This window comes from Ambystoma mexicanum, chromosome 3p, assembly GCF_040938575.1.
Source record: "Ambystoma mexicanum isolate Mex_15411 chromosome 3p, UKY_AmexF1_1, whole genome shotgun sequence".
NCBI classification, from domain to species: Eukaryota; Metazoa; Chordata; class Amphibia; order Caudata; family Ambystomatidae; genus Ambystoma; species Ambystoma mexicanum.
In genome coordinates this window covers 121,991,629-122,017,124 of record NC_090925.1, presented here as the reverse complement: position 1 = coordinate 122,017,124, position 25,496 = coordinate 121,991,629, and the positions used below count along the sequence as shown (strand labels likewise).

The 25,496-nt window shown below is 45.4% G+C and overlaps 1 protein-coding gene across 4 annotated transcripts in view; it reads left to right on the top strand.

Annotated features, from left to right (window-relative positions):
* Window positions 1–25,496, top strand: part of LOC138580151 (early activation antigen CD69-like) — a 287,597-nt gene that overhangs the window by 259,031 nt on the left and 3,070 nt on the right. For all 4 annotated transcript variants that reach the window (XM_069650471.1, XM_069650472.1, XM_069650470.1 and 1 more), the window contains one exon: window positions 2,291–2,394. In XM_069650471.1, the coding sequence (XP_069506572.1) occupies window positions 2,291–2,394 (104 nt within the window). The remainder of the gene's footprint in view (window positions 1–2,290; window positions 2,395–25,496) is intronic.

Here is a 25,496-nt window from a genome sequence, read left to right as displayed (position 1 = left end):
TATAAGTGACATCTACATTCTGCGACAAATAGTACATATACATTCAACAAAATGCCAGAACTTTCGTTTGTGTACAAACGTGCAGTCATCATGAAAACATAGTAAAACATTGATCCTGAGAACGTATTGTGCAACTATCCGTACAGCCTCCTTCAACATATTCACTTCTTTTAAATACGACCTACAAAATCTAGATTTAATCGGGGAGTAATTTCTACAAAACATATTTAGCTGTTTTACAGTTGTCTTGCTGATGAATATTTTCAAAACCAATTCTATTGACCTTATTTGGACTCACTTTAGCAGTAAGGTGGCCTGCTTGTCTTTCTAGAGGACAGTCAATTACTGCACGATAGGTTTTCAAAAACCATATAGCAAATGCAGTGTGCCCTGTTTAGAGTTGCTCATAAATGCTTATTTAGAGGTCAAAGTGAAGTGTCGAATCACTTGCTTTATCGTCTTGTAATTTAACTAAGCCACCCTGCACAACAACCATTTGTTAGGTAGTTTTAGGGCCTGCTTGGTGCCTTTTAGTGGAGTTTATCTGTGTTTTACTTTGATTTCCAATCTGCTTGTTTTTAGCAAGTCTGCTCCTAGAGTGCCCAGTCTTTGTGGTCTAGGCCTGTTTGTTTCTGGGGTTTCCCCCCTCCCTCTCCCACCCCCTAAGCAATTGGCTAAGGCAGTCAGGTGTCCTTGTTCATTTGTGTTTGCAGCCTTCTCTTACTGCTCTCATCTGCCTTTCCTGATTGTAATCTGTAGCCATCCTGCACAACAACCACTTGGTAAGCAGTTTTAGTGCCTGTGTGGGGCCTTTTTTAGGGATTTATCTGTGTTTTTACTTTGATTTCCTATCTGTTTTATTTATAAGTGGCCTACTCCTCGAGTGCTCTGTCTTTGTGGTCTAGTCTTTTGTTTCTAGTTGTTTTCCCTTTCCCCTCCCATCCTCCATTTCTTGAGCACTACTTGCCTTGCCCGGCAGCCTGCAAAGGGCACAGACTAAGGGTGCCTTCCCCAGGGCACCTACCATCCCTTTTCATCTGGCACCCTAGCCCTGCCAGACGCCTTGCTTTCCATCGACAGCTACCTCCAGGTAAGGGATGTCTTCATTGAATCTTACCATAACTCTATTTTGCCACACCTGCATAGTGCTTCCCAAGGCGTTCCATCAAGGGCTTGTTATATTAAATCTCCCTGCTTTTTGCATTTCACCCACCAGAGTTTCCCAAATGTAGTGCACTTCATTTTGAATTATGCCGCTGCGTGGGTTGCACCACATTTGAGTTTTGCTGCTGCATAAGTTGGTTAACGCTGCTTTTGAATTTAGCTACAGTAGAATGGTAACTTGCTGCGTTTGATTTTAACAACACTACAATTGTACTGAGTTAGTGCTGCTTCTAAATTCAGCTGCACTAGAATTGCAACCCGTTGCTTTTGAATTTATCCACAATAGAACTCTACTGATTTGTCATCCGCGGCTTTTGAATTGTACTTCATTTGTTTAGATTTAGGTTAGAAGCACCACCCTGCAAACATAAACCAGGACCACAGCAAACACTGGACAATATACCAAGAAGACCCAACAATAAAACTACTCCACACCTAGAGATCACCTGAAACCAACTAGCCACCTCGTCCTCGTCTCCACACCCTCACACCTCTCACGTACTACACATGCCCAAAGGGCTAGTGAAATAACCCACCCAGAACTTGCAAACTGCACACCCCTCTCTATTCATACTGAAACCCAATACCTGCAAACAACTCAGACACTAATACGGATACGAGTCCAGTGCACATAGCAAAGCACGCCCACAAAGTACACATGCCAGTTTCTCCTGATTCTGCACGCATCAACCAATGAGCACACATTCTATCCTTTCCCTCACTAACCAACCCTACCCACCTTTCTTAAAGAGCCACGTGAGCACTTACAGACCATGCAACTGGCACCGGTGTGTGATATAAATCAACATAACATAACATTATTTTTACTCCCTTTAGCATTAAGCTGGCCTGCTTGTCTTTCCACAGAAGACCACAGCAATGTAACAGATGTAGTGCATACCCTGTTAGAGTTATGAATGAATGTCTATTTAGAAGCCACTTAGCCCAAAGTGGAAGTGGGGACCCATCAGACCTGCATATTCAGGGGCTTCTCTTGCTTTACCGTCTTGTGATTCTCGAACGTCTGCAGACTGAAAATTCCCAGAGTTCCCTGCCAAGAAAAAGAACCCCAAGCAAGTGGCTACTCAGTAGGTTTCAGCCTGTTCTTTTTCTATCTTATTTGAAGGATTTCGTGATGCGTTATAAAGGGGAGATTGATCACTGGATTGGCCTGAGGAGAGATTCTGGTCAGGCGTGGAAATGGGTCAATGGCACTGAATTCAGCAACTGGTAAGTCCTTGTTTCTTTCTCCACCCCCAGTCCAGCAGTTTAAATGTATTGAGCTTGCATCATATTGCAAAGCTAATCTCTGGTGGCTCTCAACAATGTAGACGGGTGTGGCACCAAGCACACAGGCACTACCCTCTTTCTTTATATGTATAGATTTGTGGGGGTGGTGGGGAGTCTTGAGGTTTAGCATCTATGAGCGTCCCAAGACCACCCCAGCTGCTAAATGTTGGAATGATATCACATGAATAAACCTATAATAAGGGCAGATGCAACACCGGAAAGTCCTCTCGGGGGAGGATGGTGGTTTGGATTGAAAGCTTATGCTTCTGGGAATCCATACTGCCCCTTTTTGAAGGTACCATTGGAGGGCTCGAAGGGCAAACATTGGCCACTGGTAAAGGGCGGCCTCCCTAGTCCATGGATGAATGCAGGGCGCCGTCTGGCACTGTGCCGCACCCTCCCTCTTTGTTGAATGCAAATGCCAGCCTCCTCGCCCTTATCCCACGCTGCTCTACTCATCTTTTGCTGTCACTGGAAAATGAGATTTCTGTGTAGTGCCTTCTCCATTTACAAGGCTGACATCTCTTTTTTTGCATTTTGTTTTTCTTGATAAATGGCCTTGGGTGCACTCTATGTACACAGTTTCTCAAGTAAACATAAAATGCTCCTATACACCCCAGATGTTGTTCTGAGGTACTACATCTAGAGGCAGGGTATCCGGTTCTTTTTAACATGGTGTCCGTGGCATTACCTCCCCAGAAAACCTGTCTGTGCGGGTATTACTGCTTAATAATTTACTGCACATATTCATCTCAAAGTATTCTAAGTAGAAAACTACCCGTACTGACCTTGAAAATCTCAACAGAGCTACACCTGTGCTATCCTGTAGAGCATTGCTGTTTAGAGGTTCCTGTAGTATTATAAAGGTTGCGACTGAGGGGTACATGCGCGCCCCATTTAAGCACCTTGCAGCAGGTTATTGGCCTTAATCTACTAAATGTTTCTTCCGGTAACACCAAGGCTTTTCAATGGTGTAGTAACGCGCACATGCAGTTCACAGGAGAAGGACTGGACTGTAGGGAACAATGATCTCATGACAGACAGTGGGGTTCCTATAAAATGCGATTAGGACTGTGGCAGAGTCTGTTGAATGCAAGGCAATACCTTTTTGGATATATTCCCCTGGTCCAAAATCTGCAGGCTTCCCAATGGGACTGACCACCTCTGGGAGCATCCTTGCCACTTCACTTGAATACCATTGAGGGCATTCTCTAATGTTTTTGGTTCTACCACATTGCCTCTACTATACCCTTTCCAGAGTATAGAAATAGCCTTGGAATAGATACTTCCAAGTAGCTGTTGACAGGCCACTGCCGCAGAAGTGACCGCTCCTTACATGAATTAAACCGACTAATACAGCAGACTACAGCTTTAGTGCGGTTACTTAGACAATACCAAAAATTTGATGAACAGAAAGTACCATAGACACAGTAAGAAATGAGGCCCATGCCCTCACGCACCATAATCCTGTAGGAGGGAAGAAGGTGGCAGAATAATGTCAAAGAGAAATGATTGCAATCAAGAAAGGATGTACTCCCGGCTTGTCATTCAATGTCATTGCTCCAGTAATTACCCCCAAAACATTTAAATATGCTTCAACGCTGACGCAAGGTAACCTCTGATGCCTCCAGTATTGGGACCCACAACTCCATTAATGCATCACAATCCTGCCGTGCTGATATGAGGATCCTCACCCTTCTCTACCAATATACCTCAATTCTGGCCTGAACACCTACTTGTATTCCTGTCAAATGACCTGCACATGTCTGGCAGTGCACATCAGTGTGCACTCACAGCACCTACTGTTATGACAGTGTTAGTATCCACACACGCAACAGAGGCAGCAACCATGTAAACCTCTCCACACATGAATATAGAACCGCACAAAGAGAAGCAGTGCAAACCTTCACCAGCATCTACAACAGCAGTGCATGTCTTGAAGGGTCCAATCCATTTGTCATGTAAGGCCCTCTGCCCTCTGTCTTGTAGGTACAATAACCAAGACAAGCTGGTCTGGCGTAAGCTCCACCATGTTGGCCTTATGATCATGCCGTTTGACCAGAGCCTGACCTGCTTTCAGGTTTTCTGAAGCCTCTGTCATCACGCCATCCTTTTCCTGAGGCCCAGCACATAGTGACTCTCACTGGCTGTAGGGAAGGAGCACTCTCCAACCCCTCCTTGATCAGGGCCAACGGGCTTCTGACCGGATGACCATAAAGAAGTTCAAAGGGGCTGAACCCAACTCCTGCTTGAGGGACTTCTCAATAAGCAAAGAGAAGGCATGGCAGTAGAAAGTCCCACTTTCCTCTAATGGGTTCCTCTAAAGCACCTGTCATGCCCTTCATAGTACGGTTAAAACTCTCCACCAACCCATTGGTTTGGGGATGGTAGGCTGTTGAGAACTTGTACTTGTAAGTCGCTCCACAGTTCTTCCACATGGTCTGCATGTAGTGGGACATAAAATGTGATCCCCTGTCAGAGATGACTTCCTTAGGAAAACCTACCCTCGTAAGGATACCAAGGCTGGCCTGAGCCACTGCCTGGACAGTAACCGTTCTAATGGGTATGGCCTCGGGATACCTGGTAGCATGGTCTACCACGACCAATATAAATCGTTTGCCTGAGGAGATTGGAGGATCTAGGGGACCAACAATGTCAATCCCCACACTCTCAAAATGGACTCCCACCACAGGGAAGGTAGGTGACACATTATTGGGCCTACTCTTGCCAGAAGTCTGTCAAGTGTGGCAGCTCCTAAAGAATGTATCTACATTAGCCCCCATCTTGGGCCAGTAAAAGTACAGAGATAACCTATTTTGTCCTCTTGAATCTCAAGTGGCCAGCCAAAGGAATCTCATGGGCTAACTGTAGGAACTATTGTCTCACCTCCTGGGGCACTACCAGTCTCCTGTAGTCCCCTTGGGTAGATTCAGTAGGTTCACTGTAGAGGAGGCCATCCTCCCAGTAAAGCCTATGCATCCCTGGCTCTTGCCCTTGCAACTGGGAAGCTGTCGACTTGCACAGACCTTCCAAAGAGGGACACTATTTGTCCTCTGCTGAAGCCTGCCCTAGAGGGTCCACCTTCTGCAAGTAAAGTCTGCAGCTCAGGATGGTCCCTTGGATCCAAATCACCAATGCAGGGAAGGTTTTCTTCCAGCTCTGTGTCACCAGTAGCTGACTCCAGATTTTGGTTGGTCTTCCCACTCAGCCTCAGCTGGGGAAGGGGTCATTAGGGTGACCTGGGACCGTCCTCTCAGGGATGTCCTTAGGTTTGAGCCCTTTCTTTTTCCTAGAGTACTTGGATTTCTACTGTCTTTCTTTTTCTTGGGAACTGAAGGGTGACCTTCCTGTGGACTGGAGGTGTTGGAAATCTCCTCACCCTCAAACTGAGAGTCTCTAAAGGTTGCCTCTTTGGCCAATCATGTTTGCTCCTGCTTCTTTTTGCTGGGATGCCTGGTCTACTAGATACAACTCCAAGGGTTTTCAAATAATTTCCCAACAGGGCACTTCATTCTATACACTAACAGGAATTTTAACAGTCATATTATTGCACTGGATGAGAGCTGGCAGAATAGGAACCATTTGGATGGGGCCTCCTGCAAGTTTAGTGAGACCTTTGGGTGCCTTAGCTACATCCTCCGGTTTGAAAAACTTTAATCTACCACTGTAATACTTGCCCCAGAGCCTCTGATTGCATGGGTTTCCTGACCATTTACAAGAACACTGTCCTTATAATATTATTATAGACATCCACATTCTGTTGTTCCCACAGAGCCAGCGACACTAAAGAAACACCGGCTTGAACTCCTATGCCAGTAATTGAAAGTGTGCACTTGCCATTTGTGCTTCTCAGGGACGAAGGCTAAGGAGGCAGTGTGGACCCCTGAACGTTTACCCTTACATCTTGGATCCCCTTTCACATGATCTACAGACCCACATACAAAACATTTCCAAAATGTTCTCTGGAATGGGGGTTTCTGTTGACCTCCCTCTGTTTTGGCACCAGAGGATTTGCTAGACATACCAGGTTTCCCATGGAATTTACCCTTGTTATGTTTGTGGCCCTCTATTGGATAGTTGGAATTAGAATTCTCTTTCCCTTCTTCCTTGTGCTGCTTCCCCTTTTCCTTTTTGTGAGTGGCCCCAAGGTCCTTATGAGTGTCCCTGTTGGCTACCCACAAGTAAGCAGCTTGTGCTTACTTTTTAGGATCAATTTCTTTTGAGTCAGCCAAGTACTGTTTCAGCTCAGGAGAGCAGGCATCAAAAACAGATTTTAGCAAAAGAATATTTCTCATTCCTTCAAAGGTTTGTTCTCTGTAACCCAACTTAGCTTTTCAAACACTTACATTCCCAGGTAGCCCAAGAGGTACCCTCAGTCCTTTTGAGGGTCCTAAACCTCTTACGGTACTGGGAAGTAGTTTTCGCAAATCTGGCTATTAATACCATTTTACTGATTCATAATCCTTTCTCTCACTGGTACCCAATTCCATCACAGCATCACAGCCATTCAGGGGGAGCAGGGCTTTAAGTGGGCTGGGGCCTGCTGGGCCTGGGCCCCAGCAGTCTCCGAAATTTCGTTTTGAGGCGGGGCCCTGCCGGGGCCCACTAATCTCCCCTGGCAGCCACTACACAAAAAGGCATTTTATTTTATAGCCTGAAGCTCTCGCTCGTGTGCAAGAGCTTCAGGCTTCAGAAAAAAATGCCTTTCAGCCATAATGGTGGCGCCGCACCTGCGAGGCATCCCTTTAATCAAGGGATGTCCATGGGCCGGCGCCACCATTAAGGAGATAACGTGAGGCCGCTGGAAGCAGAGGCCTTGCTTTCTAAACACTGAAGCTCCCGCGGATTCGCGGGAGTTTCAGTCTTTAGGAAAAAGGCCTCTGCTTCCAGTGGGCTCACCCTTTCAGCCTTAATGGTAATGCTGGCCACCATTAAGGCTGAATAGGCGAGGCGCTGTCCCCTGCCAGGCAAGCCTATAAACAATAAATGCAGAGATCAGCACCCTCTCCCCAATATTGATCTACATGATCTCTACAAAAGGCTGCCTGGCAGGGGTGCCAGCAGTGGCGGCCGCTTTCATAGGGCGGGGGGGCGCCGCCCTCCCCACAATCCACCCCACCGACATATAAGTAAGTTCAACACTTCTGTTCTGTTACTCAGATTCAGAAGTTCTTTGTTTGTGTGTTAATTGCCATTGACATTTGCCAGCAGCAGCGCAGCGCTGCAGCGTGCCGCGCTACAAAACCACAATAAATAAATAAATGGAGCTCAGCTGTGACTGCCTTATCAGGGCCGGCAGCCACAGCGGGGCGCGTCCCATTTTACACTGGTTTTCTTATTGTAAAGTGAGTGGAGTTCATAGCTCCACGCACTTTACGTAAAAGGAGGCTGGCGGGGCGTTTGAGTGCTGGCCCCGCCAGTAATAATATATACGCAAACAGCGTACCGAAGATTCCATGATCTGCTCTGCCTCTTGGAGCATAGATACAGAAATGTCATTGGCTGTTTGCCAGCCAATGACATTTGAGTGGGGGTGGGGTGATGGCGCAGGGTGCGTGCGCCACCTTTGGATCATCATTTGCTCGATCTGCCCACTACAGCAGGCCGAAGAAGTTTGCCCGCCAAAGCCAGTAAGTAAATTGTTTGTTGTCCATGTCATACACGGCAACCTGGCCTTCAACATTTCCCCAGGAGTGCTCCAGGTCGGAGCCTCGGAGGAGAACTGTCCGAGCACTGCCCTGGGGAATGCAGGGCCTAGTTGACTTTCTGTGCCGCATGTCTACTACTAGGCCCTTCGGCATTCGGCTGTGGCTCTCTCTCTAGTGCTAGCATAGCACGACAGGAGCCCAGCCGAGCGGCGATGGCCTGGGCTCAGGGCTGCTCTGCTCACAGTCAGAGCGCCGGACCTTGACTGATGGTGCTCCAGATTAGGAATTGGCAATTGCTGCGGTCTGTGGTGGTCACCCACTGCCAGTGGGTGATCACCACAGTTCGTGGCGTGACGGTTGCAAGCGTTATAACCTGATTGAAGGTGTTTGAACTATATTAATCACCAAATACACATATGAAACGGTGCCAGATCCTTAATAAATGGACATTTCTTCAAGGAAATAAAATGCAAACAAGTGAATCTTACATTATGCGTTCCTCAGCAGTGATGGATGGTTATGCCTGCTGCCGTACCTCTCGGATTAATTGAGCTATTGAAAAAGGATTTAACACAGGCTAAATAACCGGAAATGAATGTGAAATACTAGAGCAAATGCCTTGTTAAATACTCGGCGGACGGGGGGGGGGTTATTAGAGTAATATGGTTTGCATCCATTGTTTAACAAGTGTAAAACAATGTTTTCTGCACAAGCGCATGCGGTTTCTTCCTAATAGCATCATTTGTTATTCATTTTGTGTAAAATACGACTGTGAGCTATAAACTGATCCGAAATAATAATAATAGTGACAGTAATCAGAATAATTTGTGCACTGGTCTAGAGCTTCATGCCTGGTTCCGTCTGCTTCTAAGCGCTGTAATAACAGATCTAATAGCAGGTGCTAGTATTACCCACTATAAAGGTACGCACATATTTACCTCGGAAAGATGAAGGGCTGGGTAAACTCTGCCACTCTCTTTGCCCTTGCTACGTGCAGGGTGGCACCAGGTCTGAGTGGAGCGATTAACTCAATATCTGGCGCCCAGACAAATGGCAATCGGATTCTTTTCATCAAAACAGATCGCTGAGGCGAGCATTATATAGAATGGGAGGTTTGGCTCTGGACTCTTCTATGTTTACTCATGTTTTGATGATACTTATTTGAGCAAACGATTTTAACTGGGACCCTCTGGGCCTCAACCTGATTGTGACAAAATGGCTGCACAGTCTAGCCCAGCCAAAACCTTTGTCAGATGATACCTCTGTCAGTGGTTGGGCAGATTCTATGTGCGGGGGTCTGCAACGTTTGCAACAACAGATATTTTGGATTACAATTATTATCAGCCCCAGGTGAATGGTGAGTCATAGTCAAAAACATCTGGAAAGTCATAGATTGCATGCCCTCATCCCAGGGCAATGCAAATCAGTGTTACACATAGCACAGGAAAAAAAGATGTGGTGAGTGGCAGCCAGTGGCGTAACACAAAATTTGTGGTACCCCTGCGAGCCATTCTGAGGCCCCCCTCCAACTCAGCAACAAATCACGAGTCACGCCACACTCTGGGCCAGCCTAGATTGTCACACTTGCGCAATACGCACAAACGTGCTGCTGGAGGGGTATGCCGCACACTGCACTAGGAGAAAGATATAAATATGTGTTTTAATGCAATATACAGCACACTTTCTGAGAAAAATTGGTTATAAAGCCACAGTGTTTGCAATTGTTTTGTAGGGTAACACCAATCTAATACATGCAAGTCACCAACAATGTACAGGAACATTAATGCTTTGCTATTAAAAATGCCATGCCACAATGAAAACATGTCCAACTGGCAGCACAATGTAGACCAGCGTAGACACGTAATAACATTACAGCATGCCAGGCCACATTCAGACATACCTAGACAATACAAGCTGCTGTAAAACACACCATCACACTTGCGCACGTAAGAATAATGTACCACCATTAGTATGTAAATCCTAATGCTTTTTGTCATATTTCGGTGTTTTTTTGGACAGTAAATTAGCACATTTTGGAGTTAATTTTTCAAAGAATTTCATGAGGGAGAGCCACCCGCACCATCCTTGGGTGGTGTGGTCTCGTGCGCTGTGTGCGCGAGCTCTAAATTTCACCTTGGGAAATTTACGCCCCACCAGCTTTCAAACTCAACAGCCACCACTGGGTGCCAGTAGCCCATTGAGCCGAGGCTCTTCAGGGGGCGTGGCCTAACGGGCCAGCAGGACCCCTGTTGTTAGGCCATGCCCCCTCGATGAGCCCCGGCTCGATTTGTAGTGCCACTTAAGGCAGTGAGGGGGAGCCTAGACATGTGCCATGGAATTAAATAATTCACACTTATTCCTTGAAGACCATAGGTGTAGTCAAACGTACCCAGCCAGTCCAACACATATATACTCACTGCTTCATTAGGCAGGCGAGGCCTCTTGGGACTAACATACCTAGAAGACCCTGAAAGGAAAGCAGAATCAAGGGACATATTTCTCATATCCATTTCATGTTGCATCTCTCCTTCTCTTAGTTTCACCTCTTGATGTTTGGTTTCAGCCTGGACATTTAGTTTATTGAATTCCAACTCTAATCTTAGTCTATCAAGAGAAATATATTCTGGGCTTAGGTGTGGACATTGTGGGGTCCCAATGGGAAGTGGCTGAGGTGCAAGGGCAGGCTGTGGCAGAGGGGATATCTCTTCCTGAGACTCCTCTACCTCCTCTGACTCATCCTGCAGATTGAAGCTTGACTCTAAACTGGCATCCTCATCATTATCTTCCCCATTTATTTATTTATTTATTTATTTATTTGATACATTTATATAGCGCGCAGGCAGCCCATGGGCATTGTGGCGCTGTTACTTGTAAGGGATCTTAGTTACAATGGGTACAGGTTGTGCCTTGGGTTACAGTAAGGCAGGATCCTGTGTTAAGCGATAGGGAGTATCATACACCATAATACATCATACATGTTAGTCATGAGAGTTTGAACATGTGGGGTTGGTTAGGTGAACAAGGTAGTTTTCATGACTTTTCGGAAAGCAGTCAGTGAAGGTTCAGCTCGCAGAGAGGTGGGAAGGGTGTTCCAATGTAAAGCAGCAAGGTAGGGGAAGCTGGCGCCACCTGCTCTAGCTCTTTTTTCCCTGAGTACGGAGAGCATATTGGCATAGGGTGTCCTGGTGGGTCTTGTGGAGGAGAACGGGTGGATTCTCTGGGATAGGTACGCTGGGGCTGAGAGGTTGTCGCATTTGTGGGTGATGCTTAGTGCTTTGAATATAATCCTTTCCTTTATGGGGAGCCAATGGGACACTTTTCTGGCAGCAGTGATGTGCTCTCTTGGCAATGCCTTGTGCAGCACGCAGGGCGCTATTCTGGATTACTTGCAGCTTCTCGAGGTTTTTGTTGGCGGTCCCTAGGAAGAGAACATTACAGTAGTCTAGCCGGGAACCAGTTATGGCTCTGGCTATGTTGGTACAAGTGTCTTTTGACAGAAAAGGCCTGATTGCGTTGAGGAGTTTTGCATGGTAAGCCGCAGAGGAGGCGATTGCGTTTACTTGTCTGGTCATAGATAAGTTGGAGTCTAGATAGACGCCTAGCGTTTTTACCATGTCCAGTACTGGAATTCTGATTGAGTCAATGGTAAAGTGGCTAAACTGGGCGTCAAGTTTCTTGAGGGTGTCAGGGGATCCTACGAGTAGGAGTTTAGTTTTGTCGGAGTTAAGGCAAAGGCCATTGATAGCCATCCACATTTGGATTGTGTTATATATGTTGTTGAGAGTTGCGCAGTCAGTGTCATAGTCAGCTGTTAATGTGAGAAGGATCTGAGTGTCGTCGGCGTAGTTGGTGTAGGAGATGCCCATGGCGTCAAGGATAAGGAAGAAGGGGCGGGTAAAGATGTTATATAGGGTAGGGGAGAGGCAGGGGCCTTGGGGCACACCGCATAGCATGATGGTTGGTGACGCAGTGGCTAGGTCAGAGAAGACCTGCATGGTCCTGCCTTGGAGGAAGGAGGTGATCCATGTGGTGGATTCTTGGGAGAAGTTGGCTGTGGAGGTGAGGTGATGGCAGAGGATGGACATTACCTGGGTTGGTAGGGGATATAGGCCTACTACCCAAACTTTGGTGATTTAACAACGTTGTAATCAATTCACATTGTTTTCCTTTCAGAGTGAGGCCCCTGGATTTACACATGTCTTTCAGTTGATCTACTGTCAGGACAATCAGGGCTGCCTCATTAAATGTATCCATATTTGGCATGTTACAATTGCTTAGCTTTTTAGTGGAGCTTAGCCTTGTGGCTGGTTTAGTTGGGCATAAGTACAGCAAATAGTCAATGTAACCACTCTACGCCAATCCCACCACCTGCCACCAGTGTTAGGCAAGAAGTGATGTAATACTGTGTGAGACTACACAACACTTGTGCACTTGGTATAAGGTAACCCACCTTTTGGTATCGGGCTGTACTACACAAGTCGGTAGTGTGACTGAGCAGCCAGGTCTATCTCAAGAGGGGTAAATGTGAGATGTAGAGCTGCAGCAATGAAATTCACAAATGCAAGTAGCCAAGTAACACTTATACTCAAGGTTTCAGTTATAAATAGTTATTTATTTAATATCAATTTTAAATAAGCGTTCTTTAAAAGGGGCAAGATATGTAACAAATATACTTTAAAATACTTTTCCAGAATCAGCATAAATTGAGTGGATACTCTTTAGAGATGCTTTTTACACACTTCCTACACCCGGAGGCGACTTCATTCATAAGGACAGTAATGCCATTTATAGATCACTCGTACACTTTGCAGATTCTGAGCTTGCAGAAAGGAAAGATTAAGGGAAGGAAAAAGGTTAAAGAGGTTCTCGGGACATGTGAGTATACTTAAATCTTCCAATGAAGTCTGGACGAAACCTTTCCCAGCAATAACCGTCTGAAAACAAGTTATCACCTCTGATGGACAGAAAATATCAGTCAATGGACTAGAAAAGTCTGCAGGGGGGTAGGACAGCCAAAGTCAATTGGAGCACAGTCTATGGAGCTGAGGCACTTCGTATTTAATAAAAAGTCTAGCACAAAGTTAGAGAGTTTTGTAGAAATCAATTGTAGGGTCAAAAGCTGTTACACTTGTGGAAAGCAGAGTTGAAATCAACTCTAACATAAGTATTCACTGCAAGTCTCAACAGAGGAGCAAAACTAAAGACACACTGAGGTAAGTACCCAAAGTCTGAACAGTACCTCTGGTTTGAAGAAGATTGGTCCAGCTGGATTCTGTCCTGTTGCAGCGATGCATATCCTGGGTTCCTGAGCCTCAGTCGTGGGGACAAGAGGGAGGACATCTGGAGGACTCCTGCGGCAGCAATTCGGAGGTCAGCGGCAGCTATGGGCTCTTTTCAGATCAGCAACACTTTGCGGTTTCAGTGCTCGGTAAACAGCACCACCGCAGATCTTGGATACCGGTTGGGCTTCCTTCACTCCTTGAGTCCTGCATTCTGGTGAGGGGCTAGAGCTCTGGTCGTTCTGCTTCGGGAGGATCTTGGGACACTCCTGGAGCTTCTGGCCGGATTGCAGACGTTGCACTCTACTACGGGTTTCCCGACTCCTGGTACTCGGTTCCTTCAGCAGCAAAGAAGTACAGCCAATCTGACAAGATGGTCCAGTGGAGTTTGTCTCACGGTTAGTTGGTCCCACTTACCCAAGGGAAGAACTTGTCCCTTCCGGAGCTTCTCTTGTCGATCAGAAAAAGGAGTTTCAGCAGTGCAGCAGGGCTTCACCGGGCAATTCAAAGGTCCAGGAGGATGCAGCAAGCTCCGTTCAGTTTCTTCATCGGGTGTTCTTCCCAGTGGTCCACTCTGCCTCTAGTCCCAAAACCCTCCCCTTTTAAGAAGGTTTCTCCCATTCATGCATAGCTTAGGCTGTCAGTCACACAGCAGTGTCAGCCAATTAGGACTGGTTGTATTCAGGCACTCCTAGAGACCAAGGACAGGGGAATTTCGGGAACCACCCTCACTTCCTGCCCTTCCAGACACACTGGAGCCAGAGGAGGGTTTCAGGACTGAAGCCCACCAAAGGTAAAACCCAAGAAAGACCTCACAAAACAGAAAATGGCGTAAAAAGACCGGTCCATTTTGACAAGAATGGTCACTCATGGGTGCTATACTGCAGCTGAGGGTTCAGCCTGCGGTAGAAAAGCACAATGGCAGGAACATTAAACCACTGCCACCAGCTATTTAAAGTAGTGAGGGTAACATAAGAAATGTTACATGAGAATGTAGGATAAGAGGCTACTAGGTAACCCCCCAGCACTTCACGTAAGATGGTGTATGCTGGACCTGCAAAGAGAAAGGGTAGGTAAAGTCAATTTCACTTTACTATTCTTGGGAACAGTAGTTCACACAAGAAAAAGTATTTAAACCTTATGAGAAATCTAAATGATTTCTCTGTGACACTGCACTGAGGGGCTGTGTGTCACCACACCAAATGTAGATGCCCATGGAGTTGTCAGGCTCCAAAATCAGTGGAAACGCATAATCCAAATCAGGTCAAAACAAATGAGAGTGTGAGCAAAAGGTCTCACTCATTCCAGGGTTAAAATTAGAAGTCCTCAAGTCCAGCAAAAGAGCTGGTGGTCTCTAAGGTTGAGGGTAATTGGCACAGAAAGGAGAATTCTCCCTAACGGTCAACTCCAATGTGTTCAATATTTAGCAATGTGTCTGCAAATGCTGGGTGTACTATATTTCTGCTTTCAGGTAGTATTAGATCGCAACTGATTTCACTAAATGGGTTTCCCACATCTTGTATTGCATGAGTAAGAGACTTGATATCTTTTGCAAAAACCATCCGTGAATGCTTTTTGTCCGTGTGGTGCCGCTCATCTTTTTCCAATCGCTTCACCTTTGTAGAATTATATTCTTTAACTAAGCGGGCCATCTCAGGACCAGAAACCATCCAACTATGCAGAGCTGTTGGCTTTCCTGTCAGGCCTGCAGCCCCTCCATCACCTTTGACTGGTGCGTTATGTTGTTCACGGGCCTGATCAATGGCAATAGCACAGAATGCATGCTTTGACTTTTTTGTGAGAAACTTTCCTTTCATGAATTCTGCATGGGTGTTGGGGTGATGCATTTTAAGTGAAACCATATCACGTAAGTGGACAGGAATCCATCGTGCATAGTGAGTATGGTCCAAGGAAATAAACGGGGAACAACCTTGGATAGCGCTTCTATATGGAGGTGTAAAATCTTCTTGTATCACTCTTATAAAAGTCATCAAAAGGAGTTCTAGTTTTAGAATGATGTAAATTGGGTACATACATCACTTCTTTCTTTACACCAGTCTTCAAGTGACTTAACCTGACTGCCATCCTGTATATCGTGGCTGTAGTCATTGTAGGCCTGCTGCAGAAGTAAATATAGACTACTGGCTGTGATTTGATGAGCCCTATGGGTACGAGTCACATGGGAACCGTTTATAAATGAATCCCCTTTTCCACCTTTGGTAATATTAGTCCAAACAAGTGCTCCAGTTGCCCCACTTTCATCCAAGAGATTTCCAAGAAACTTGAAAACTGGCACCTCAGTATGCAGCCCACCAAATATTACAATTAATTGATCTTCACCATGGGTTGCTGTCCAGTTCCCTTGGATTTGTTTTACCAATGCGTCGAGTGGCTGGCCAAACGTAATGATTGGAAACTGCCCAGGATTAAGGCCATTAACTGCTGTTTTCACAATATCCATTGAATGGTGAATCATGGCCACTGACATAGCATGTTCTGGAAATGAAAGAATCAGGAATGAATGTGTGAATGTATAATCTTTTGGAGTTTCTGCTTGTTGACTTGCGTGGTATGCTGCCCAAGTGGTTATCACTAGCTTGTGGCGTAACTTGGTAGTCAACTCTAGTTCTCTTCTACGGTTGGCAGAGGACAGTCGGTTCTCATAGCAGGAACAGGGGGCACACTGGTGTAGCACTCAGGAAGATGTTTAGTCACATTGTCGGCACAAGGATTTTTAGTCCTAATCCGATCAGTTCCTGGAAATTATCATCTGGATGTTGAAATATCGATATTCCCGTATGATGGAAAGGGTCATGAGATGTGGTAGAGCTTAGATTGTATGGTATTGTTTCCCTTTCTCGGTTGTGTTTGAAGGCTCTTTCAGACTCCTACTCCGTACGGCTCACCAAATTGTTGTACATTAGTAACTGCAACAGTGACGATTTGTGGTGGCATTGTTGAAGACCTTGACTTTGCTTTAATGTTTGGGATGATCATAACCATAGCAACCAGTGCTAACAGAGATGCTGGCACAGAGTCTTCCGGACGCTTGTTTCAAAAAGATCTGTTGAAGTAATTTTTCATTTTAAATGCCTCTTTTCTCTATATTTGCTCCTTTAGCAAGATGAACACCATAACTATCTGCATCGTATTCACATGCCTTGCTCAGTGCAGATCCAATATCACTATTAAATTTAAGCATTACATGACAGCCTTTCTTATGTGCTTCCATGTCAGGAAAGTAAGCAGGTATCCTGTTTTCCAACTTTTGTGGAATGTATGCATCCTGAAAGATCACTGCCAAGTTGTTTCATCCTTATGCTGTACAGATTGCATAGGTCAACACGTTTTTAAATATGGGTGCAATTTCATTTTCCGTTCGAGCGTCTTCGATGTATGATGTAAGTTCAACTAACGAAATACCATGCTTAATTTGATCCATATCAGTTTCTTGTGTTTTTATTTGTCTCTTGCTCTATTATATAATACGAGGCATGAATATGGTACATAGCATCTTGTTCCATAAGTGTTATAGTCACTGGTATAATGATAACCTTCAATAATAGTGTCAGACAATTTACATTAACGAAACAAAGTAAACAATAGATTCTTCACTAACCTGGATCCTGACGGAACTTGGGAGAAAGTGAAAATCCCCCGAGTATCTCTACCTCCTCGGACCCAGAATACAGGGCGTACGAGGCAGAGAACCCCGGGAAACCCTCTGGGGAAAAAAAAACGTGAAGTTCCTGCTGAGGAGGTATTCGCGTTTTCTGCTGGTATGGGAATGTCTTCACTGGAGGATATTCGTGCGAGTTGCCCTCTCTGTCCCTGATACGGAATTAAAGAGGATAGTGATAAATCATTTATCCCACATTCACTACAAACAGTATACTATATGTCTCCAAGGTTACCTGATCTACTGGGATTCAGTGTTGAAGTGATCGGCGGCCAGATGATAGAGCAGGAGGTAAGTAGCGGGAGAGAGCAGAGTATTAGAATAGAGCAGAAGACGATTAATCACAGAATAGCATAGGATATGTGTTCGTAGATGTGTGTCTGGGCGAGACTTACCCTGCAGGGTGACAATACTCGGTGTGGATAGTTCGGTGTACAACAACTCACTTTCCTGGATAGACGGACTGATGTGGGTGTTGTTAAATCGGGACGGAACGGTTCCCGCATTCTAAATTGTAATGGCAGCACATTAGCAGACACCAGAGTGGGATGAAAAAGGAGAAACGATAGGCTAGAAAAGGTTAGCAAATTTACGAGTGTTAAATTTTGCCAGTAGCAACGCAGAGAAAGTCTTGGGAAACCGGTAGATGAAGCGAGTGAAGATTTAGGGGCAGAGCCAATTGACCAGTAAGTATCTGTGAGACTAGAACTGCACGTGGAACATTAGCCTTCATCTTGGGAGTGGAAACGGATAGACAAGCAATCTGTCGCCATCTATGCCACAGGGACCATCTAAAATGATCCCTCATAACAACAAGATCGCCTGCACTCAATTTAGCAAGCAGTAGTTTGTCTTCTAGTTTAAGGGCACAGTGACGAACGCGAGTATCAAGGCCGAATGTAGATGCTGTACACAGTGATCTTCCAGCTGGGGCAAGCATGTCACAAAAAAGCATATTTGTTTTGTATTCAATTAACTTTTTTCTTGAACACTGACGGATGAATTTCGTAGAACTATCAGCATTATCCACTGGTGATCTATTTTTCTTTCCTCTTTGCAGTTATGTTTTATTGAACTGCAATCTACATGATTTGTGTTGTACCAATGTTGCCTCGATATATCTGCCTTCCTCCAGACGCGACAGATGAATTGGCCTTGGTAAACACCCAAAACGACTAAATCCCACAAGCAAATCGGATATTGTCTCATAACGGGCTCCCTTTGTATCATATTTAGTCTCTGCTGGCCAGCGAAGAACCTCTGAGTTGTCTTCTTGGCAGATGAAACACTTGTTCCACTCTGTTTCTGTGATTTGTCTAGAAGTATCAGGCTTGAATGGATTCATCAGCTTATGCACTTTCTCCATATTTTTTTTCTTTATGTTCTTAAATTGTCATACAAACTCCTTCATCTGTAAACAAAAAAAGATATTAGACTACTCTTTTTTCGCACCCTTGTTTTGTGTATGCATTTTTATGAACTATTGGATGTTTTGCACACATTGATAACATGAATTCACAGAAGATTACATTTAATATGGAATTGACAGCATCAAATAACACGAAAGAGCAGAGGCCGCCATTTTGAATGTCCGCCATTACTGTGGGGGTGGGGGAGAATCTGGGATGGCCTCATAGCCAAAAAAAAACTTTTGCACATGTAGTATTTGTGCCCCAAGTTTCATGCTTCTATCATCAATAGCACACATCTTCCAAAAATATCAACTATCTGCTGCACTATGTGGAAGATTTCCATCTTAGAGGGGAATTGCCAGATTTTTCAAAATGTTAGGAGCCCCATTAATGGATTCTGCATGAAGTCTGACTTCCTAAACAGCATTACGTTCATACCATGGTAGGCTGGTGGACTCCCTTCCTCAGTTCAAGTTCAGGTCTGTCACGGAAATGGACATGATGGTTATCTTAGAGAAGATAAAACCAGCTAACTGCAAAGGAGTTGTTTGCCCAGTCGCTATTGTTTAATCTTGCTCCAAACTACTAACTCCTCTCATTACCAAATGTGTTAATACATCCTTGCATGAGAACTATGTGCCACTTGAGATAAAGCAGGCCTGGATCTCTCCTCTTTGGAAAAAAAACCTCATTGGATGCTGAGTTAGCAGGAAACTATTGCCGAATCGCAAGTACACCTTAAATCTTGGACAAAACTGCCCATGATCAAATTCAAGAATGCCTCAGCATACAGAACATCGTAGGCCCCAAGCAATCCGGTTTCCAAAGCTTTCAAAGTACTGAATACACTTTGCTGGCTATGAAATCCAACATATTTCCTCTCTGTGACTGAGGAAATACTGCATTACTGATACTTCTAGACCTCACTGCAGCTTTCGACCTGATTTATCATTCTATTTTGGTGGCCAGACTGCAAGACCACGCCTCATTCTCCTGTGTGGCCGCATCCTGGGTTCAATCCTTCCTGACCAACCGGACAGCTATAGTCTACTATGAGGATGCTATAGCAGAGGTTTGCAATATATATAGGTATCTGGCCCTCTTTTTTGATGAGGGCGGCCTATGTCATGAGGGAATATACCAATTTTAGAAATACAGGGATATAGGCTACCCCACCTATCTGACACTTGCCGGGAATGATTCCAGCACACTTTTAACAAATCACAACATGTGGTCTGTACATAAGAGAGCACCCAATATGCATATAACACATTGACAATTTTTATTTTTCATGTGATTTAACAATAACATAACAGGGCTATTATCAAAACCTTTTTCCTGCCCGTAGTTGCCGGGGATATACACTGTTTAAGGTATATAAAAAACCTCATACATTGACTCTTTGCATTCAGTTTTTTGTGCAGTGTGGGTTAGTACAAAAAGTGACTTGGAATGTGGTCGTGATGACCTAACATCTGCCTAGTTGACACTAAATGGTGTTTCTGGCACGTAGTGGGCGGCTGGTATCCTAGTGCCGTCTTCAGGACTGTTGAAGTGGACTGAGTAGTGTCACTGATGTACCCCAAAGTTGGAACATCTAAAGGTAAGAAGGTTTAAAATTAGAACGTGGGTGTATCTCTACAGGGACGGTGGTGCCTGAGAAGTGTACTGTACATGATCCTACCATTGCTTTCCAGTATCACAGGTGTGGAGAAGAATTATCGAGTTCTTCACTTAAGGCGCCTTCTTTGCGCTTTGTATTACTGGATCCTGTATGACTAGGGTCTGGTCTTCAGCAAGGTAGCTGTAGAAGATAATAGTTATCTGGTTGTGTTGTCCAAAACTACTATACACATCTATTTTACGTGCATAGAAAGCCATTTCTGGCGGTGGTGGTGGAAAACTACTTGTGCCCGTAACGTGAGTCTCTCGAATGAGCCATAGGCAGTCTATTTCGTGAGAAACGCCATATTGGCAGTGGAAGTTGCCATTTACTTTAGATCTGTTACTCTGATCTGCCCAGAGCTGTGTACGTGCTTGGTAGCTACGTGACAAAAATGGTGTGTGAGGCTCAACACCGTGATGAGTTGCTAGACCTGGTAGATAGAGTGCTCCCTCTTGTGCCTGCTTAGAGCCTCTACCGTGTAGATGGGAGACCGCTCCGATGCGGCGCTCTGATGCGGGACTCTGTGCTTACCTGCGTCCGCTCGTAGCTGCAGCTCTCTGTGTCAGTGATGGTGGCTGTGGGTACGCGCATGCGTGTCGACTACTTGTATGCGCTTGGGTCGTATCTACGCGACCGTGAATCGGGCACGCATGCGCGCGCGATTAGTGTTGTTGTCTCATGGGTTCAAGAGGAAAAGTGTCTACGACTGTGCCCGCCCCATTTTTTGAGGGTGCGTGACGTGTCTCCTCTTCTCGCAGTGTGGGGATTTGTTACTGAATGCAGTACTCCGATTATGTGTTGGGCCCCAGTCTGTGGGTTGTGACAGTCGGTCATTACATACAGTTTTTTGCAAACGCTGCCACCGATTAAAGCATAACTGGCAGTTAACATTCCATGAACCATTGTGTGCTTTGTTGCGTAGTAAATCAAAGGACACATCTTAGTTTGATCTTTCACATTTAACACTTTACGTGCTTTTAGCATAACCAAGTTGGAAAACAAAATTGAAAAACAAAACACAGGTGACTGCACCACCTTACCAGAGTACGATCGACACAGGAAGGGCCTAGAAAACAGTCTAAAAACCAGGGGGTACCCAGCAGCAATCATCAGAAAAGCACGGAATACGGCGAGAAACTCAAATAGAACAGACTGCCTGACCAAACAGACGCGAGAAGAACACAAAGAAAAGATGACATGCGTCACCACTTTCTCACCAGTCAGCAACGCACTCAGACACTCATGACAAACTGGCATTTGTTACAAACGGACACCTTTTCACCAGAAACTCCACGGTTCGCGTTTAAAAGAAGCAGAAATCTGAAAGACCATCTGGTACATACATACCCAACAGAGAAACCCAAAACAACATTCCAATCCACATTCTGGCTTCTCCCACCCGTAGTCGGACACTACCGCTGTGGAAAGTGTTCAGTATGCCACCTTACACAAGATCTGAAAGAAGTATCTCTTAACGGCACCATTTGGAAGTACAGAACTTTCTCAGACTGTCTGACCAAATGGAGCATTTACATGATCAAATGCCCGTGCAACTTGCTATATATAGGTAAAAGCAAACGCAAAGTTAGGCAAAGAATTTGTGAGCACCGGTCCTGCCTCAAAAACACAATAGAGGACAAACCAATGGTGGCCCACTTCGTTCAAAAGCAACACAAACACACATAACTGAGATGGTGTGTTATCCAAACCATTGATGCCAAAGCCAGAGGGGGGGACAGAGATTTAGAACTGAGAAAATTAGAGCAAAAATGGATACACCGTTTAGATATGGTAAAAAACGGTTTGAACGTGTCCATAGAGTGGAATCTGTTTTTCTGAAATTAGACCCTAATGCGAAACTAACCTCCAAAGGAGAGTCACCTGTGTTTTGTTTTCCAACTTGGTTATGCTAAAAGCACTTAAAGTGTTAAATGTGAAAGATCAAACTAAGTTGTGTCCTTTGATCTACTATGCAACAAAGCACACAATGGTTCATGGAATGTTAACTGCCAGTTATGCTTTAATCGGTGGCAGCGTTTGCAAAAAACTGTATGTAATGACCGACTGTCACAACCCACAGACTGGGGCCAACACATAATCGGAGTACTGCATTCAGTATCTAATCCCCACACTGTGAGAAGAGGAGACACATGTCACGCACCCTCAATACATGGGGCGGGCGCAGTCGTAGACACTACTCCTCTTGATCCCATGAGACAACGACACTAATCGCGTGCTCATGCGCGCCTGATTCACGGTCGCGTAGATACGACTGAAGTGCGTACAAGTAGTCAACACGCATGCGCGCAGCCACCGTCATTGACACAGCAAGCTGCAGCTACGAGCGGACGCAGGTAAGCCCAGAGCGCCGCATCAGAGCGGTCTCCCATCTACACGGTAGAGACGCTAAGCAGGCACAAGAGGGAGCACTCTATATAACCAGGTTTAGCAACTCATCACAGTGTTGAACCTCACACACCATTTTTGTCACGTAGCTACCGGGCACGTACACAGCTCTGGGCAGATCAGAGTAACAGATCTAACGTAAATGGCAACTAACACTGCCAATATGGCGTTTCTCACGAAATAGACTGCCTATGGCTCATTCGAGAGACTCACGTTACGGGCACAAGTAGTTTTCCACCACCACCACCAGAAATGGCTTTCTATGCACGTAAAATAGATGTGTATAGTAGTTTTTGACAACACAACCAGATAACTATTATCTTCTACAGCTACCTAGCTGAAGACCAGACCCTAGTCATACAGGATCCAGTAATAACAAAGCGCACAGAAGGCGCCTTAAGTGAAGAACTCGATAATTCTTCTCCACACCTGTGATACTGGAAAGCAATGGCTCAGGTAAGATTATGTACAGTACACTTCTCAGGCACCACCGTCCCTGTAGAGATACACCCACATTCCAATTTTATCCTTCTTACCTTTAGATGTTCCAATTTTGGGGTACATCAGTGACACTACTCAGTCCACTTCAACAGTCCTCAAGACGGCACTAGGATGCCAGCCGCCCACTACATGGCAATAACACCATTTAGTGTCGAATAGACAGAATGTGGTTGTGATGACCTAACATCTAAGTCACTTTTTGTACTAACCCACACTTTGTAAACAACTGAATGCAAAGAGTCAATGTATGAGGTTTTTTAGATACCTTAAACAGTGTATATCCCCGGCAACTACGGGCAGGAAAAAGTTTTTGATAATAGGCCTGTTATGCTATTTTTAAATCACATGAAAAATAAAAATTGTCAATGTGTTACATGCATATTGGGTACTCTCTTATGTACAGACCACATGTTGTGATTTGTTAAGTGTGCTGGATCCATTCTCGGCAAGTGCCATAGCAGAGGGCCATGTTCTGTTGTGTGGGATCCCATAGGCGTCGTGTCTGTCCCCTACTCTTTTTGACATCTTCACCTTGCCCCTATTCGAGCTGTTGGGAGTCAGAAAGCATAATATACGACAACTACGCAGATGACACGCAGTGACTTATTCTGCTTTCAGGCAATCACTCCCCAGGATTTGGAGATCATTAATACCATCTATAAACTCGCACACTCCTGGATGGTATGTAATGGATTGGCTCTTAATAATGCCAAAACTGAAATTGATTGTCGGCACTGCACCTAAAATACGAAATCTGGACACTGCGTAACGCTCCTTTCAAATTGCGGATTGTACTCTGACAACCCTTTCCAAAGTTAAAACCTTGGGAATATTGCTCGACCGAGAACTTAGCATGAAAGCCCACATTAGCTGCTTGGTCTCAAGTACTTCCTACTACATCAAACTCCTAGCCCAAATCAGACCGTTCCTTGATTCCTCTCATTGTGCTACCCTGGCCCACGCTATTATTGCTTCTCGTCTCGATTATTGTTCTACCCTGTTATTGGGCATAGGAAAAGGGGAACTTAATCGTCTCCAGCTAGGCATTCTCTACATTGGCTACCTGTTGGCAAGCGGATCCATTTTAGGTCTCTGTCGCATGGGCACAATGTTTTTCTGTGGTGGCATCTCGTTTGTGGAATGCCCTTCCTCTGGACCCTAGTACCTGCTCCTCTATTGCTGCCTTCAAGCGTAGACTGAAAACTATTTTGTTTGGCCATCAGCAGCAAGGAGGCTAAATAACTCAATCTGTCCTCCTTGCCTGGCTGCTCCTTTGTTTTCCTGGCTTTGTCTGTCCTCGCGCCTCTATGCCATCAGGCTTTGTCCCAGCGCGTTATAAATAAATAAACCACTCTGTGTTAAAAATAAATACTGAAATTGGACATGCACAGACTTGCCTCTGCTAGACCTGCTTCACGACAACCCCTACATCTGCCATGACATTTCCTACATGGCAGTCACAGGTGAGCTGTGAACAGCTGTAAAGATGCCCCTGGGACACAAATGTTCCAACTCTCAGTGGTTAGGTTCTTTAACTATTGGCCCCTCCTGGGTCTTGGGGTTAGCTGTCTGGACTGGTTTCACCTGAAACAACTATTTGGGTCCGCCCAGGAAACTCCCCTTTGAGCCCACCTGTGAAGACGTGGCATTCCTCTGAAAAACAGGAAATCTCCCTAAGGGGTTATCTGGGAACCAGTGCTTCAAAGGTGAGCCCTGGCAGTACAATGGGCAGCTACCAGTGGAGTGCTAATTATTGGAATCCTTTTGATGTAGGCAGACCGAGGCTGGGGGCAGTTAGAGTAGCCAAGGCGAGAGCTACAGTCCAGAGAGGAATCCCACCATCTAGGACTTTGCTAGAGCTCCCAAACTTCCTGTGCTCACGTCCTGACTTCCTACAGACAAGGCATTCTGGGACTGACATCATCAGACACGTGACACTACCATAGAGTCAGAAATTAAACCCTTAACAGGCTTGTCCCTGTCATGGACTAGTCTGCTGTGGCAGTTTGCTTCTTAGTTGAGTCAACTTTGGATTACTGAAGAAGGATTCACTTGGAACTCCATTGGGGTACAGTCTGCTCCAAAGTCCTCTGCCATAAAGGTGAAGATAGAAGGAGACCTTGAAGGAAAGGGCAAGCCCCCTCTCCATCCCAGGGGCATATTTGGGGTGACTGCAGTGGACCAAAGCCTCCCTGTAGTCTGAAAACGGTAACAGGATTCCCCTTGCTCTGGAGACCCTGAACTGGGTCTCCCAGCAACTTTGTAGCCCAGAAGAAATGCAGGGCCTGGCCCCCGACAGAGTTAGAGTTTTCAAACTGGCTCTGCTGTGCCCAACTCTTTTCGAGCCTCTGCCGGACACACACTGATGCCTTCAGCACTTAGAGTTCTTTGACCCGCATTCATCGCTTCCAGCTGTCTCAACACCGCCTTAGCCCTTTGCAGCTAATGGCT